Genomic DNA, 16,893 nt, shown 5'->3' with positions numbered 1-16,893 from the left:
TATCTGCCTCTCTCAGTCTTCCAAGTGCTGGCATTAAAAGCACACATCACCATGATGATGTCCACGATTAAGTCCATGAGTATAATGGTCCCAGAGATATGGCTTTTCACTTGGCGAGCTCAGATTCTATTTGCCACTTTTTTTTTCAAGACAAGGTCTTATGCATCCCTGGGTGACCCTTTTCTCCTCGAGACCTTCCTGAACGTTTGATCGTCTCGTCTCTGCCTCCTGTGTGTTGTGATTATGAGATCACAGGTGTGTGCTGCTCCACCTAGCTATTGCAATGCTGGAGACTGAATCAGGGCTTCATGCCTGCTAGGCAAGCACTCTATTAACAAAACTACCTCCCAGCCCCATGATTTTACTTACCATATTGATGTGATATAGGATGGCCAGCACATAATGCAGAGAGAAGTTACAGTGGGCGGGTACCCAGGGTTATCTGCCATTGCCAGTAAAGTCTAAACAATAGACAACCTTCCTGAGTGTCAGTTGCATTTGTCACATTAGGATGATATCAGTAGTTCCTAACTAGAATTATTAAGACACCAAATATATTAACATCTTCAAGACTGTCAGGACAGCATGGCTCACAGTAAGTGTTACATCAGTAGGTATTTTGATGATTGCAGGTTGGGACTGATGTCAGCTGGGCAGAGATGACTACAGTACCTGCAGGCACCTGGGGGATAGAAAGAGATACCACGGTGTCTCATGCTACTGCCGAGGGAGGACTATACAGTTTCTAAGGGGTGTTATAGGGAACACATCATTAGTGTAGATTTAGTGCTGGGCACAAAAAGAAGTCTCTTTCAACAGTAGAAGATACAAAGAAGGAAGGGGGAAAAAAAGGAATGAGAAGAAACAACACAAGGGGATGTGCGAGAGACAATCCCTTTGGAAAGAAGTTAAAGATTCTCATTCAGTGAACTCGTAGAGTGAATGAACGAAGCAACTATGGGGTGACCGAGTTTGAGCTGAGATTTTACCTCTTCTTCCATTTCTCTACTAGTGAGAGGGGCTTTGTAGGTGGAGATGGGGTACCCAGACACGGAACAGCCGCTTCCTTTTCAGACAGTAAGTAAATTGATCACTTGTGCAAAGACAGGGTACCTAGAGTCAAGCCTAGGGATCAATGGGATGAAGGCAACAGCTTTTTGACTTCTGGTGGATTAGCAGAGGCTCAACATGGGTAGGAAGTAGAGGCTTGTCAAAGGACAACTGTCTGAAACCTCCTCACTGCTCTAACTCACCTCATAGCATAATCATGGCCAAATGCTATAACTCCATTAGATAATAGCAACTAGTCTATGCTTTGGAAGAAAAACTTGAAATTTTAAAAGGAGGAAACATAACTTGGTCTAATTTTAAGGGTGGATGAATAATAAATAAAGTATTTGTGCTGTTTCATGGAGGGTCAGCTGAGATGGATCATAGTTATTTCTTTTGGCCACCCAGACACAGGGACAGATTTATCACACTGGTGACTAATAAGATTTTCATATCAAGAACATAATTGTAAACTATAAATACAAACCTCTTCTGAGTGGGCTCAGCCCCAACAGCTTTTAACTGTGACAGAGAGCAAGGCTGGATTATTTTTCTGGGAGCATACCAGAAACCTAGCTTTCTGAAAATAACAGTTGTTCGCTAAGTGAATTGTTGGGGTTAAAGCCAGACGCAGAGATGGGAAACAACATCAGTAAATCCAAATGGAAGTGACTAGTTTCTTTTAAAAGGAAATAAATGTTCTTCCAACTCATTTAGAAGTTTTGAAAAGAGGCACTGTGAGTTAATTGGTTTATAGAGTAAGTTACAATGTTGCAGATGTAATATTGGACAAAGAGTTTAAAGGAACCGTGGTCATTGACAGTAACCTTTATTTCCTGCTGTGATTTTTCTGCTGTTCAAGTCTATCAGACTTTGATGAAGAAGTGCTTTTTATGAGTTAATTTCAAACTCACAGGGGTCCTCATTGAAATGTCCTCTACTCTCCTCAAGGAAACCATGGTTCATGCTGTTTGGGTTACTAATCCTGACTTTTAGTTTTATGTAATTGCTCAAAGTTTAAGGAACTCCTCATTTCCACCAATAGAACAGTGCCTGACACCAGATTCTTTCATTTTTATTTATTTTTTATTTTTTATTTTTTTTATTAACTTGAGTATTTCTTATATACATTTCGAGTGTTATTCCCTTTCCCGGTTTCCTGGCAAACATCCCCCTCCCCCCTCCCCTTCCTTATGGGTGTTCCCCTCCCAACCCTCCCCCCATTGCCGCCCTCCCCCCATAGTCTAGTTCACTGGGGGTTCAGTCTTAGCAGGACCCAGGGCTTCCCCTTCCACTGGTGCTCTTACTAGGATATTCATTGCTACCTATGGGGTCAGAGTCCAGGGTCAGTCCATGTATAGTCTTTAGGTAGTGGCTTAGTCCCTGGAAGCTCTGGTTGCTTGGCATTGTTGTACTTTTGGGGTCTCGAGCCCCTTCAAGCTCTTCCAGTTCTTTCTCTGATTCCTTCAATAGGGGACCTATTCTCAGTTCAGTGGTTTGCTGCTGGCATTCACCTCTGTATTTGCTGTATTCTGGCTGTGTCTCTCAGGAGCGATCTGCATCCGGCTCCTGTCGGTCTGCACTTCTTTGCTTCATCCATCTTGTCTAATTGGGTGGCTGTATATGTATGGGCCACATGTGGGGCAGGCTCCGAATGGGTGTTCCTTCAGTCTCTGTTTTAATCTTTGCCTCTCCCTTCCCAGCCAAGGGTATTCTTTTTCCTCATTTAAAGAAGGAGTGAAGCATTCACATTTTGATCATCCGTCTTGAGTTTCGTTTGTTCTAGGGATCTAGGGTAATTCAAGCATTTGGGCTAATAGCCACTTATCAATGAGTGCAAACCATGTATGTCTTTCTGTGATTGGGTTAGCTCACTCAGGATGATATTTTCCAGTTCCAACCATTTGCCTACGAATTTCATAAACTCGTTGTTTTTGATAGCTGAGTAATATTCCATTGTGTAGATGTACCACATTTTCTGTATCCATTCCTCTGTTGAAGGGCATCTGGGTTCTTTCCATTTTCTGGCTATTATAAAAAAGGCTGCGATGAACATAGTGGAGCACGTGTCTCTTTTATATGTTGAGGCATCTTTTGGGTATATGCCCAAGAGAGGTATAGCTGGATCCTCAGGCAGTTCAATGTCCAATTTTCTGAGGAGCCTCCAGACTGATTTCCAGAATGGTTGTACCAGTCTGCAATCCCACCAACAATGGAGGAGTGTTCCTCTTTCTCCACATCCTCGCCAGCATCTGCTGTCACCTGAGTTTTTGATCTTAGCCAATCGCACTGGTGTGAGGTGAAATCTCAGGGTTGTTTTGATTTGCATTTCCCTTATGACTAAAGATGTTGAACATTTATTTAGGTGTTTCTCAGCCATTCGGCATTCCTCAGCTGTGAATTCTTTGTTTAGCTCTGAACCCCATTTTTTAATAGGGTTATTTGTTTCCCCGCGGTCTAACTTCTTGAGTTCTTTGTATATTTTGGATATAAGGCCTCTATCTGTTGTAGGATTGGTAAAGATCTTTTCCCAATCTGTTGGTTGCCGTTTTGTCCTAACCACAGTGTCCTTTGCCTTACAGAAGCTTTGCAGTTTTATGAGATCCCATTTGTCGATTCTTGATCTTAGAGCATAAGCCATTGGTGTTTTGTTCAGGAAATTTTTTCCAGTGCCCATGTGTTCCAGATGCTTCCCTAGTTTTTCTTCTATTAGTTTGAGTGTGTCTGGTTTGATGTGGAGGTCCTTGATCCACTTGGACTTAAGCTTTGTACAGGGTGATAAGCATGGATCGATCTGCATTCTTCTACATGTTGCCCTCCAGTTGAACCAGCACCATTTGCTGAAAATGCTATCTTTTTTCCATTGGATGGTTTTGGCTCCTTTGTCAAAAATCAAGTGACCATAGGTGTGTGCGTTCATTTCTGGGTCTTCAATTCTATTCCATTGGTCTATCTGTCTGTCTCTGTACCAATACCATGCAGTTTTTATCACTATTGCTCTGTAATACTGCTTGAGTTCAGGGATAGTGATTCCCCCTGAAGTCCTTTTATTGTTGAGGATAGCTTTAGCTATCCTGGGTTTTTTGTTATTCCAGATGAATTTGCAAATTGTTCTGTCTAACTCTTTGAAGAATTGGATTGGTATTTTGATGGGGTTTGCATTGAATCTGTAGATCGCTTTTGGTAAAATGGCCATTTTTACTATATTTATCCTGCCAATCCATGAGCATGGGAGATCTTTCCATCTTCTGAGGTCTTCTTCAATTTTTTCCTCAGTGTCTTGAAGTTCTTATTGTACAGATCTTTTACTTGCGTGGTTAAAGTCACACCGAGGTACTTTATATTATTTGGGTCTATTATGAAGGGTGTCGTTTCCCTAATTTCTCTCTTGGCTTGTTTCTCTTTTGTATAGAGGAAGGAACTGATTTATTTGAGTTAATTTTATACCCAGCCACTTTGCTGAAGTTGTTTATCAGCTTTAGTAGTTCTCTGGTGGAACTTTTGGGATCACTTAAATATACGATCATGTCATCTGCAAATAGTGATATTTTGACCTCTTCTTTTCCGATCTGTATCCCTTTGATCTCCTTTTGTTGTCTGATTGCTCTGGCTAGAACTTCAAGAACTATATTGAATAAGTAGGGAGAGAGTGGGCAGCCTTGTCTAGTCCCTGATTTTAGTGGGATTGCTTCAAGTTTCTCTCCATTTAGTTTAATGTTAGCAACTGGTTTGCTGTATATGGCTTTTACTATGTTTAGGTATGGGCCTTGAATTCCTATTCTTTCCAGGACTTTTATCATGAAGGGGTGTTGAATTTTGTCAAATGCTTTCTCAGCATCTAATGAAATGATCATGTGGTTCTGTTCTTTCAGTTTGTTTATATAATGGATCACGTTGATGGTTTTCCGTATATTAAACCATCCCTGCATGCCTGGGATGAAGCCTACTTGATCATGGTGGATGATTGTTTTGATGTGCTCTTGAATTCGGTTTGCCAGAATTTTATTGAGTATTTTTGCGTCGATATTCATAAGGGAAATTGGTCTGAAGTTCTCTTTCTTTGTTGTGTCTTTGTGTGGTTTAGGTATAAGAGTAATTGTGGCTTCGTAGAAGGAATTCGGTAGGGCTCCATCTGTTTCAATTTTGTGGAATAGTTTGGATAATATTGGTATGAGGTCTTCTATGAAGGTTTGATAGAATTCTGCACTAAACCCGTCTGGACCTGGGCTCTTTTTGGTTGGGAGACCTTTAATGACTGCTTCTATTTCCTTAGGAGTTATGGGGTTGTTTAACTGGCTTATCTGTTCCTGATTTAACTTCGATACCTGGTATCTGTCTAGGAAATTGTCCATTTCCTGAAGATTTTCAAATTTTGTTGAATATAGGTTTTTATAGTAAGATCTGATGATTTTTTGAATTTCCTCTGAATCTGTAGTTATGTCTCCCTTTTCATTTCTGATTTTGTTAATTTGGACGCACTCTCTGTGTCCTCTCGTTAGTCTGGCTAAGGGTTTATCTATCTTGTTGATTTTCTCAAAGAACCAACTTTTGGTTCTGTTGATTCTTTGTATGGTCCTTTTTGTTTCTACTTGGTTGATTTCAGCTCTGAGTTTGATTATTTCCTGCCTTCTACTCCTCCTGGGTGTATTTGCTTCTTTTTGTTCTAGAGCTTTTAGGTGTGCTGTCAAGCTGCTGACATATGCTCTTTCCTGTTTCTTTCTGCAGGCACTCAGCGCTATGAGTTTTCCTCTTAGCACAGCTTTCATTGTGTCCCATAAGTTTGAGTATGTTGTATCTTCATTTTCATTAAATTCTAAAAAGTTTTTAATTTCTTTCTTTATTTCTTCCTTGACCAGGTTATCATTGAGTAGAGCATTGTTCAATTTCCACGTATATGTGGGCATTCTTCCCTTATTGTTATTGAAGACCAGTTTTAGGCTGTGGTGGTCCGATAGCACGCACGGGATTATTTCTATCTTTCTGTACCTGTTGAGGCCCGTTTTTTGACCAATTATATGGTCAATTTTGGAGAAAGTACCATGAGGAGCTGAGAAGAAGGTATATCCTTTTGCTTTAGGATAGAATGTTCTATAAATATCCGTTAAGTCCATTTGGCTCATGACTTCTCTTAGTCTGTCGACATCACTGTTTAATTTCTGTTTCCATGATCTGTCCATTGATGAGAGTGGGGTGTTGAAATCTCCCACTATTATTGTGTGAGGTGCAATGTGTGTTTTGAGCTTTAGTAAGGTTTCTTTTACGTATGTAGGTGCCCTTGTATTTGGGCATAGATATTTAGGATTGAGAGTTCATCTTGGTGGATTTTTCCTTTGATGAATATGAAGTGTCTTTCCTTATCTTTTTTGATGACTTTTAGTTGGAAATTGATTTTATTTGATATTAGAATGGCTACTCCAGCTTGCTTCTTCTGACCATTTGCTTGGAAAGTTGTTTTCCAGCCTTTCACTCTGAGGTAGTGTCTGTCTTTGTCTCTGAGGTGTGTTTCCTGTAGGCAGCAGAATGCAGGGTCCTCGTTGCGTATCCAGTTTGTTAATCTATGTCTTTTTATTGGGGAGTTGAGGCCATTGATATTGAGAGATATTAAGGAATAGTGATTATTGTTTCCCTTTATATTCATATTTGGATGTGAGGTTATGTTGTGTGTGCTTTCATTCTCTTTGTTTTGTTGCCAAGACGATTAGTTTCTTGCTTCTTCTAGGGTATAGCTTGCCTCCTTATGTTGGGCTTTACCATTTATTATCCTTTGTAGTGCTGGATTTGTAGAAAGATATTGTGTAAATTTGGTTTTGTCATGGAATATCTTGGTTTCTCCATCAATGTTAATTGAGAGTTTTGCTGGATACAGTAACCTGGGCTGGCATTTGTGTTCTCTTAGGGTCTGTATGACATCAGTCCAGGATCTTCTGGCCTTCATAGTTTCTGGCGAGAAGTCTGGTGTGATTCTGATAGGTCTCCCTTTATATGTTACTTGACCTTTTTCCCTTACTGCTTTTAATATTCTTTCTTTATTTTGTGCGTTTGGTGTTTTGACAATTATGTGACGGGAGGTGTTTCTTTTCTGGTCCAATCTATTTGGAGTTCTGTAGGCTTCTTGTATGTCTATGGGTATCTCTTTTTTTAGGTTAGGGAAGTTTTCTTCTATGATTTTGTTGAAGATATTTACTGGTCCTTTGAGCTGGGAGTCTTCACTCTCTTCTATACCTATTATCCTTAGGTTTGATCTTCTCATTGAGTCCTGGATTTCCTGTATGTTTTGGACCAGTAGCTTTTTCCGCTTTACATTATCTTTGACAGTTGAGTCAATGATTTCTATGGAATCTTCTGCTCCTGAGATTCTCTCTTCCATCTCTTGTATTCTGTTGGTGAAGCTTGTATCTACAGCTCCTTGTCTCTTCTTTTGGTTTTCTATATCCAGGGTTGTTTCCATGTGTTCTTTCTTGATTGCTTCTATTTCCATTTTTAATTCCTTCAACTGTTTGATTGTGTTTTCCTGGAATTCTTTCAGGGATTTTTGCGATTCCTCTCTGTAGGCTTTTACTTGTTTATTAATGTTTTCCTGTGCTTCCCTAAGTGTGTTCATGTCTTTCTTGAAGTCCTCCAGCATCATGATCAAATATGATTTTGAAACTAGATCTTGCTTTTCTGGTGTGTTTGGATATTCCATGTTTGTTTTGGTGGGAGAATTGGGCTCCGATGATGGCATGTAGTCTTGGTTTCTGTTGCTTGGGTTCCTGCGCTTGCCTCTCGCCATCAGATTATCTCTAGTGTTACTTTGTTCTGCTATTTCTGACAGTGGCTAGACTGTCCTATAAGCCTGTGTGTCAGGAGTGCTGTAGACCTGTTTTCCTCTCTTTCAGTCAGTTATGGGGACAGAGTGTTCTGCTTTCGGGCGTGTAGTTTTTCCTCTCTACAGGTCTTCAGCTGTTCCTGTGGGCCTGTGTCTTGAGTTCACCAGGCAGCTTTCTTGCAGCAGAAAATTTGGTCTTACCTGTGGTCCCGAGGCTCAGGTTCGCTCGTGGGGTGCTGCCCAGGGGCTCTCTGCAGCGGCAGCAACCAGGAAGACCTGTGCCGCCCCTTCCGGGAACTTCAGTGCACCAGGGTTCCAGATGGTCTTTGGCTTTTTCCTCTGGCGTCCGAGATGTGTGTGCAGGGAGCAGTCACTTCTGGTTTCCCAGGCTTGTCTGCCTCTCTGAAGGTTTAGCTCTCCCTCCCACGGGATTTGGGTGCAGAGAACTGTTTATCCGGTCTGTTTCTTTCAGGTTCCGGCGGTGTCTCAGGCACAGGGGTCCTGCCGCTCCTGGGCCCTTCCCCACGGGAGCCCAGAGGCCTTATACAGTTTCCTCTTGGGCCAGGGATGTGGGCAGGGGTGAGCAGAGTTGGTGGTCTCTTCCGCTCTGCAGCCTCAGGAGTGCCCACCTGACCAGGCGGTTGGGTCTCTCTCTCACTGGGTCTGGGAGCAGAGAGCTGCTGCTGGCCGGGATCCGCGGGTGTGGGACTTCCGGTAAACACAGAACGTGCCCGGTCCTAGAGAAATTCTGCTTTCCTGTGTCCCAAGCTCACCAGGCAGCTTTCTTGCAGCAGAAAATTTGGTCTTACCTGTGGTCCCGAGGCTCAGGTTTGCTCGTGGGGTGCTGCCCAGGGGCTCTCTGCAGCGGCAGCAACCAGGAAGACCTGTGCCGCCCCTTCCGGGAGCTTCAGTGCACCAGGGTTCCAGATGGTCTTTGGCTTTTTCCTCTGGCGTCCGAGATGTGTGTGCAGGGAGCAGTCTCTTCTGGTTTCCCAGGCTTGTCTGCCTCTTTGAAGGTTTAGCTCTCCCTCCCACGGGATTTGGGTGCAGAGAACTGTTTATCTGGTCTGTTTCTTTCAGGTTCCAGCGGTGTCTCAGGCAGGTGTCCTGCCGCTCCTGGGCCCTCCCCCACGGGAGCCCAGAGGCCTTATACAGTTTCCTCTTGGGCCAGGGATGTGGGCAGGGGTGAGCAGTGTTGGTGGTCTCTTCCGCTCTGCAGCCTCAGGAGTGCCCACCTGACCAGGCGGTTGGGTCTCTCTCTCACCGGGTCTGGGAGCAGAGAGCTGCTGTAACTGGTCTTATAGTCAACTTTTATACTACTAGGATTTGCATAAACGTGTTCAAATGAAAGACAACTTTCAAGTTTTAGTATAATAACTTTATGTGGAGGGTGCAGGTATCAGAAACACAGGTGGAGAGATATATTATTAAAAAATGTATGAGCTAAAGGAAACTTTCTTAAGTCCTATAACTTGAAAATGTGTTTTTCTGAGTGTCACCAGTGCATGGCAGATGGCTCAGATGATGACTGTACTCAAGTTTAGACAATCCGTTTTCAATTGGGTAGGCTGGAAAGCACAACCATTGGAGCTGGGGAAGTGCATCGTCTTGGTCACATCAATAGAACATATTTAATTATAAAATAGACCCCATTTCTTTGGGAAGGAAGAGAGAGAAACTAATTAGAATTTTGCACATGTTCAACATTTGTTATTTATGTGAAACAGTCTTTCAGTGGCTTTTACAAGGCAATTTTGCTGATATAGAATATTAAATATATTTCTTAACTAAACCAGGCAGCTGGGTAGGAGACCACATTACACATTGGAAAATATGTAATACTCATCTTAAGTGTAATGTTTCTGTCTGACTTTGAAAATGTGCTAGTAACCCATGAATTTTTAATTTTTTATTTATTTTTACTTAAATCAACATAAAAGATATTATATATTGTCACCTACCCTCTTGCGTCCCTCGATTTTTGGCTCCACCTTCCCCACATGGTCCAGTCTCCTCTTACGTGTCACATGTGTCATTTTAAATAAAACCATTGTGATTTTTCTCTTATTATCCACAAATGTACAGTTACACAATTTGCATCTGACCAGTCTGCAAGATCTTTAAGCAGAAATGAATGATTTTCTGTTACTGAGCATCCTGTATCCAGTGCCTGGGTGGTCTCCGTGATTGCGGAGGAGAATCAGCACACACAGGCAGCAGTTCTCAGACTTCAGCACACGAAGGATTAACTCTAAGCTGACTGAAGCACAGGCTGCTTATCAAATGTTGCTGTCACGATTGGATGCTTACCTGCAGAAAGGGTAAAGTTGAATCCATATTTCATACCATAAGTGTCAATCATGAAGTCAATGGTCCGAGGATGCCAGCTAAGAGACAGAGAAAGCAGGATAAAGTACAGGTGAAAATCTCTGACTGTGGATGAGGTAGCGTTTTTACAAAAAGGTATGAAGCACAAAGGAACAAAAAAATATATGATGGAAATTAAAACATTTGTTCTTTAAAGGATGCTATGAATTAAAAAGACAACTGGCAGGACTGGACACATTTTTGGGAATAATAAATCTAGTAAGGGACTTGTGTTTTTTGTAAATAACAATTACAACTCAATAACAAGTAGAGATCTCAATTAAAGCTCAGATCCCCAACAAACCAAAGAAGTACTTACAGGAAAAGATGGTTAGAATATGTAAAGAAGAGAGGGCCAGAGCTCCAGCTCAAGGGTAGAATCTAATATCCCACAATAGTCTAACCATCTTTCCTGTAAATAGAAATTGAGAGAATAATTACATGTTCACAAATAATTTGATATATCCTCATAATTCTACAATCATCAACATATCTCAAATTTAAACAAAATTTGAGATATTCTTAAAACCATTCCTGGTTGAGCTGGTTCCTCCTTTTCTTTATTTACGCAAGCACCTTTTCATTCTTAAAACTCTAGAACACAAAGCAGTCGTGACTGCTTTACATCCATTAGCATAGGTTTCCAGAAGCATAGTCTGGGAAGTAACACAAACAACGGGAGGGTCAGGTGGTACAACCAGGGACGTGGGCAGTAAGGGGAGCCGAGAACACAAGGATGAAGCATGCTGTCCCCTGCAGTACAGCATGAAGGGACAGTGAGGGCAGGACACTTCGATGTCCCCACTGTGAGTCGCTACACTAGCAAAGGAAGGCTGAGAGGAGTTTTGTCAGCTTCTGCTCTGGCTTAGGAATGCTGTACCTGTGGGCTAGCAGGGTCAAGCAAAACTCAGTTCTATGGATGAACATAGGAAGAAAACCTCTGATTTTCTTTGCTATTAGTTCTTCCTAAAAGTCGTCCTCAAAAATCGCTATTTTGACTAAAGAAATAAGAAAAAAAGAAAAAGAAAAGGAACAAAGAAAATCAGAAATCCCATTTGTGACATTGGCTAACCTTGGATATTCTCCTATAAAACCTGGGCATTGTATGTAACTTAGTATTCACGTTTTCCTTTAATTTCTGACACAATTATGCAGGTGAAAAGTCAACAATTTTTATTGAAGTCTTGAGGTTTCTATGTCTTATTGCTTCCCCGACTGTCAGTCCTAAGCTTCACTGTGAAGCTTCAACAATTCATCTAAATCTTCCATTCATTCTTCTCTCCAGACTGAACTTCAACCATGTGTTTATCCCTCATAGTGTCTTCTGTGTCCTGCTATTTCTGGGGGGTACCACAGAGATCAGGACAATACAGATACTTTGCTATTTTCAATTTGGCTCTACACATACATTTCTCCGTACATACTAGTTTAAATCACAGTTATTTATTTCGGCTGTCCTTAAAGGCAAATGTACTCCTAGGTTCTGTTCTAGTATGCATTTGACTACTGGCTCTCCAGAGGATGTAACATTTTCTCTGAGCCACAAATTATTCTCCCATTTGACAGGTTGCAATGATTTATTCCATCTCCTCTGCACCATCAGGTCTCACGGGATAAAGCTCCCACTTGTGTTTCCTTCTGAGCATTCCTGGTTGTACCCCAAACTCTCAGACTTCAGTCTGTTAGTACCACTTAACGTAGCACACTTTATCCAAGCTTTAGTCAGCTTCCAGCATCTGTAACAATCAGTATCTTAGTCCATATTCGGTACATAACCACCTGTCACTCTCTATCCCTGCACTTCTCTGACTCAGCAGTAGGTGACTGCCACAGGGGTAGGTGCCCCTGTTATCCCTGCATGAATAACTGGGACATGTCCATAGAACTGCATCTGACTAGCAGGAAAGGGACCCTCATAAATGACAGTTCTTCTGTGTGTCCTTGGTACCTATATGTCCTGTACCTTAAATACATTTTATTCTTTTATCTACCTAGTCTGATCTCTAGATTTAGATATATTTCACTTCTAAGTATCTTCACTGCCCTGTTTGACTTCAGGGAAGACCCCCAAGATGATACTATTGTTGTTCTTCACGCACACTTGGTTTAATATGGATTTAAGGAATTCCGATGGATACTCTGGCTGTACTAATCTCCAGATACCATTTCTACTTCACATAGCTGGCTTGGCCTTGCCTACGAACAGTTTCTGCTTCTTGATTAATGATATGAAGAACTGCCCTGCACTTTCAGAAAATCTGAAGCTCTTTCAGACAAAGATGACGAAGGTGAACTGTGGGAGGCTCAGGGTGCCTTGGCTGTAGTTGCAAGAAAATGCACCAAAGGACTTCCTTTGGTTAGCATCAGTCACCTGGTCTGCACTTTTTCTCTGTGTTGTCTCTGACTGTTTCTCCTCTTAGTTACAAACTTCATGGTAACACATTCCTGCTTGTTCCTGTGAATCTTATGGAGTCTGTTGTTCTTGTTTTATAGACAGATGTAAATCTCCTCTGTATTTTTTATTGTTAAACCATCCTGTATATAAATTTTCCCGACCCTACTTTCTCATCTTCATTAATCAATTTTGACTTAAATTTCAGACATTAGGCTGCATGTTTTCCCCTAATGCATGCCCCCACCCCACCCCCAACCCCCAGTTGGGCCTGTGTGCCATAACACACTGGGTGTCAGGCGCTGATTCCATTGTCTTTTGAGTTCTGTGTTCTCTGAAATTGTTCTCACTGCATTTCCAGCTTTGAACATTTCACACTTGGTAAAATTTGTTTGCAGAGGTGGATAGATGGATGGATTTATTTTTAAAAACTGCATTTTTCTCATTTAATTCTGCTCTAATCATTTCACCAAATAAGCATGAAGAAAATCTCACTGAATTATGAATGCTAACCCACATGGATTTGGACAGAGACTCTGCTTCATCCTTTAGGGCTTGGTCCTGGAATACGACTAGGGAGACTTAGACATGAAGGAATGACAGACATACAGAAAACCTGGGATCCAGGAGATTGTGCTTGCTCAGATGGAGGACACCTTCCATGTAACCAGGAAACTCAGTGTACAGTTTATGTGCAGCTAAAGAAGGAAGGCTGAGCTTGTTTCGGTAGGAGATCTCCGTAGAGCATCAGTGTTAGGCTGTAAATATCCAGGAGAAGGAAGCTACACTCATTGCTTCCTGCATATACTGTCGACATTTGCATACAGACCAGGGGAAGGCGTTTGACACTTCCAGTGGTCTGAGCATTGAAATTCTTGACGTGGTCCTGCATGTGTTAATAACACACATTCATTCAGGACTTCATCTGCTCTCCACAAGATTTGAAAGCTGGTAATGAATTTTCTCATTCGCAGAACAGCTCTCTTAGGATTTGCAAGTAAACCCATAGACTGGAGAATGTTTGGTGGTATAAAAATGATTAAGGATAATGACTTAAGTCATTATAATTTTATTTATCTCATCAAGAATCATCTTGTAAGCTTTCCTTTATAGAAAGTAAATATGCAAGCAATTATATGTTATTATGAGCGAACAAATTGTAATGCATAATATGCATGGATCAAGATGAAGTTTATTGTGAAGAACTAGAATTAATTTATTAATTAACTTTTATGTGCACATATTGGGCCAGAGGACAACTTGAGGTTGTCATTTATCTCTTTCTACTGAGTCCCAGGGACTGAAGCAAGGTTGCAGGTTTTGGCAGCAAGCATCTTTACCTACTGAGACATCTCCCTTGTCCAAGAATCAGAAATGTTTTCTTACAATATTTAAAAGTCAGGGAAATTTAAAAAGTACATATTGCTATCTTGACTAAGAACCATCCTTAAAAGGAAGTAAGTCTTATAAAGTGCCTCTTCAGGGTACAAAGATCTATTGTTTGTTTGCTACCCAGAAAGTTTTGATCCCAAACTCAAGCCAAAAAATAACTCATTCAGGTTCAATGCAAGCCTTTAATCCCAGTACTCAGGAGGCAGAGGCATGCAGACCTCTGTGAGTCTGAGGCCAGCCTAATTTACAGAGTGAGTTCCAGGACAGCCAAGGCTACAGAGAAACCCTGCTTCAACTGCCACTCCCCATTCCCCCACAATAGACAAGCTAAGCCCAACCAAACAAAAAAAACCAAACAATAAACCAAACCAAAACAAAGCAATAACTCAGTCTATGATACTTTTTCACGACTTTCAGAATTAATTTTAAAGTATTATTTTTAAAGTTAATATATTGAACACAACTTTTATAAATCATCTAAAATCCTAAGAAAACATTAAATTATATTAAATTATAATTGTGTTTCTACAATAGAAAATGGCTACAACTATACAACCAAAATTAGAAAAAGCCTGGAAGATTCTCAGAATTAAAAAAAAAATACTAACATCTTTCTAGTTAAGGAAAATTGGAAGGGAATTAATAAAGAATGAGATTATGACTGGTGATCTATTTTTTGTTTTGTTATATTGAAAATTGAAGGTGAAAAAGAATTATCTAGAATGTCTTCCTGTGTGTGTAGTGGATGAAGTATGTCACTGAGAAACTGGGAAACAGAGTGTTTGTCATTTCTTCCACTGGATTAATAGTTGGACACAAGATTTTCAATACGCAAACTCTAGAGTATCTCAGTAGCAGATTTAAAATCAACCATATTTCCATTGATGAAAGTTTACTATGATCCAAGTATTTTGCCTTTCAAGAAGGAAAGACAATAATAGTCTTTGATTCTAAGGTATACTGAATATGCACCATGTTTTGCTGCAATGTTATTGTGAAATATATTTGATAAAGTTTCAGTGCTATACTCAATGGAGAAAGCTTGTTTCCACTATGGTATCAACTGACTGTGTTTTATAGCAGTTTCAAACCTTCAAGCTGTCCTTAGTTGCTTGTTATGACATTTAGCTAAGTTAGTAAGGGTAAGCTGTCATTTTACTTGTGGCCCATCTTCAAAATCTAGGAAAGTCATGACACTCTTGTAGCCTTACATCAATCATTTATTGTTGAAAGGATGACCCATAAAAAAAAAGTTTTTTCTCCATTAGTAGATCGGAGCAAATACTGAGGTCCATAGCCAGACATTTTGCAGAGAGTGAGAGACAGAGTGAGAGAAAGAGTGAGAGACTTCAGAACAGTCAGCCCCAAGTGGAGGCCTCCATCAAATAATTTTATCTACTCAGTGCTCAGGGAACTCTGTTGAGAGGAGGAAGAAAAATATAAGAACCAAAGGGCATGGAGGACACCAAGAAAACCAAGCCCTTTCTCTAAGTCAACAAGACCAGAGCACATATGACTTCACAGAGACCGAGGCAGCATGCACAGGGCCTGTGTGGCTTTGCATGACGTCCTTTGCTATACATTATGCTTCCAGTTTAGTGTATTTGTGGTATTTCCCAATCTGTGACCAGCTGGTCCCTGTTTCTTACACCTTCGCTTGGGTTTTTCCTGTGTTTCGTTTGTTTTGTCCAATTTCAATGCGTTGCTTTTATTATATTATAAATTATATTCCCTCAGAAGCCTGTTTGTTTTCTACTGAGAGACAGAAAGGGGTGGATCTGAATGGGAGAGGAAGAGGGGAGGAACTGGAAGGCGGAGAGGAATGCGATACTGCGATCAAGATTTATTTATTTATTTATTTATTTATTTACTTATTTATTTTGTCTTGTCTCAAGTTTATTTGTAAAAACAGCATAGGACACTGGTCATCTGCAGATAGTGTGTAGGTGGTTGTGTCGCAGCAGTCCATCTGTCTTCACACTGGCAGGAGCCTGTTCTATGGGGCCTTCACAGGGGCCTGGGCACCCTTGGAAGCCTGGGCTGGAGCTTTGGCCTGGGCCTTAGCTGGAGCTTTGGCCTCTGCCTTGGTTTGAACCTTGGGTTTTGGTTGACAGAGCCTACGACCCTTGGCCATGTAGCTTCGAATCTTCTTCCCAAGCTTGGGGTGAGCGATGAAAGCCAGACGGCTGAGTTTCCGGCTGGAGCCCTTTGGCATCTTGGGCTTGACAGCCTGAGGCTTCACGAGGGCCTTGATGGCCTCTGCTCGTGCACTCACGGCCTTGGCATTGTTGGCCTGCATCTTCTTCAGGCCTTTCTTGTTGTGCTTCTTGGCAAAGCGCATGTTCCTCAGAAACTTGGGGTCGACCCCCTTAAGAGATTCGTATCTTTGTGACCAGGGTTTCTTGATGCCATTTCTGTGCCATTTGCGGGACTGGTTGTGTGTGGTGTGGTTCTTGGACTTGGCCATGTCTGCACGGTAAGCCGCGGCTCCCGCAGCGCCTGGGACCAGAAGAGAAAGAGAAAGGCCCGCCGCGATCAAGATTTATTAACAGAATTCTATTTTTTTAATGAAAAAGTAAAGATGTAGAAGAGAGAAATACAGACAGACAGACAGACAGACAGACAGACACACACACAGAGAGAGAGAGAGAGAGAGAGAGAGAGAGAGAGAGAGAGAGAGAGAGAGAGATTGTTGGAGTCACCAGGATCACCAGCATGTGGGCGTGAGGATGTCATATAATATGCCAATATAAATAGGCCCAGTAAAGTTAACTTCAATTAAATCCAAGTTGACCATGAAAGCACAGACTCTTACAAAGTAACCTAGTACGCACTAAAGCACATTTGCTTTGCTGTTCCAGAGAGTGAAGAATATCTTTTCTTG

At 41.3% G+C, this 16,893-nt stretch overlaps 1 protein-coding gene across 1 annotated transcript in view; it reads right to left on the bottom strand.

Annotated features, from left to right (window-relative positions):
* LOC120093247 (60S ribosomal protein L29-like) overlaps positions 1–16,545 on the bottom strand; it is a 613,897-nt gene extending 597,352 nt beyond the window's left edge. The window contains exon 1 of the mRNA XM_039078188.2: positions 15,881–16,545. Within this exon, the coding sequence (XP_038934116.1) occupies positions 16,006–16,476 (471 nt within the window). The 5' untranslated portion in view covers positions 16,477–16,545 and the 3' untranslated portion in view covers positions 15,881–16,005. The remainder of the gene's footprint in view (positions 1–15,880) is intronic.
* Between the last annotated feature and the right edge of the window lie 348 nt (positions 16,546–16,893).

This window comes from Rattus norvegicus, chromosome 6 (assembly GCF_036323735.1).
Source record: "Rattus norvegicus strain BN/NHsdMcwi chromosome 6, GRCr8, whole genome shotgun sequence".
In the NCBI taxonomy this organism is placed as follows: Eukaryota; Metazoa; Chordata; class Mammalia; order Rodentia; family Muridae; genus Rattus; species Rattus norvegicus.
Note: the sequence above shows the minus strand (reverse complement) of the source record. Positions and strands in the feature narration are given on the sequence as shown.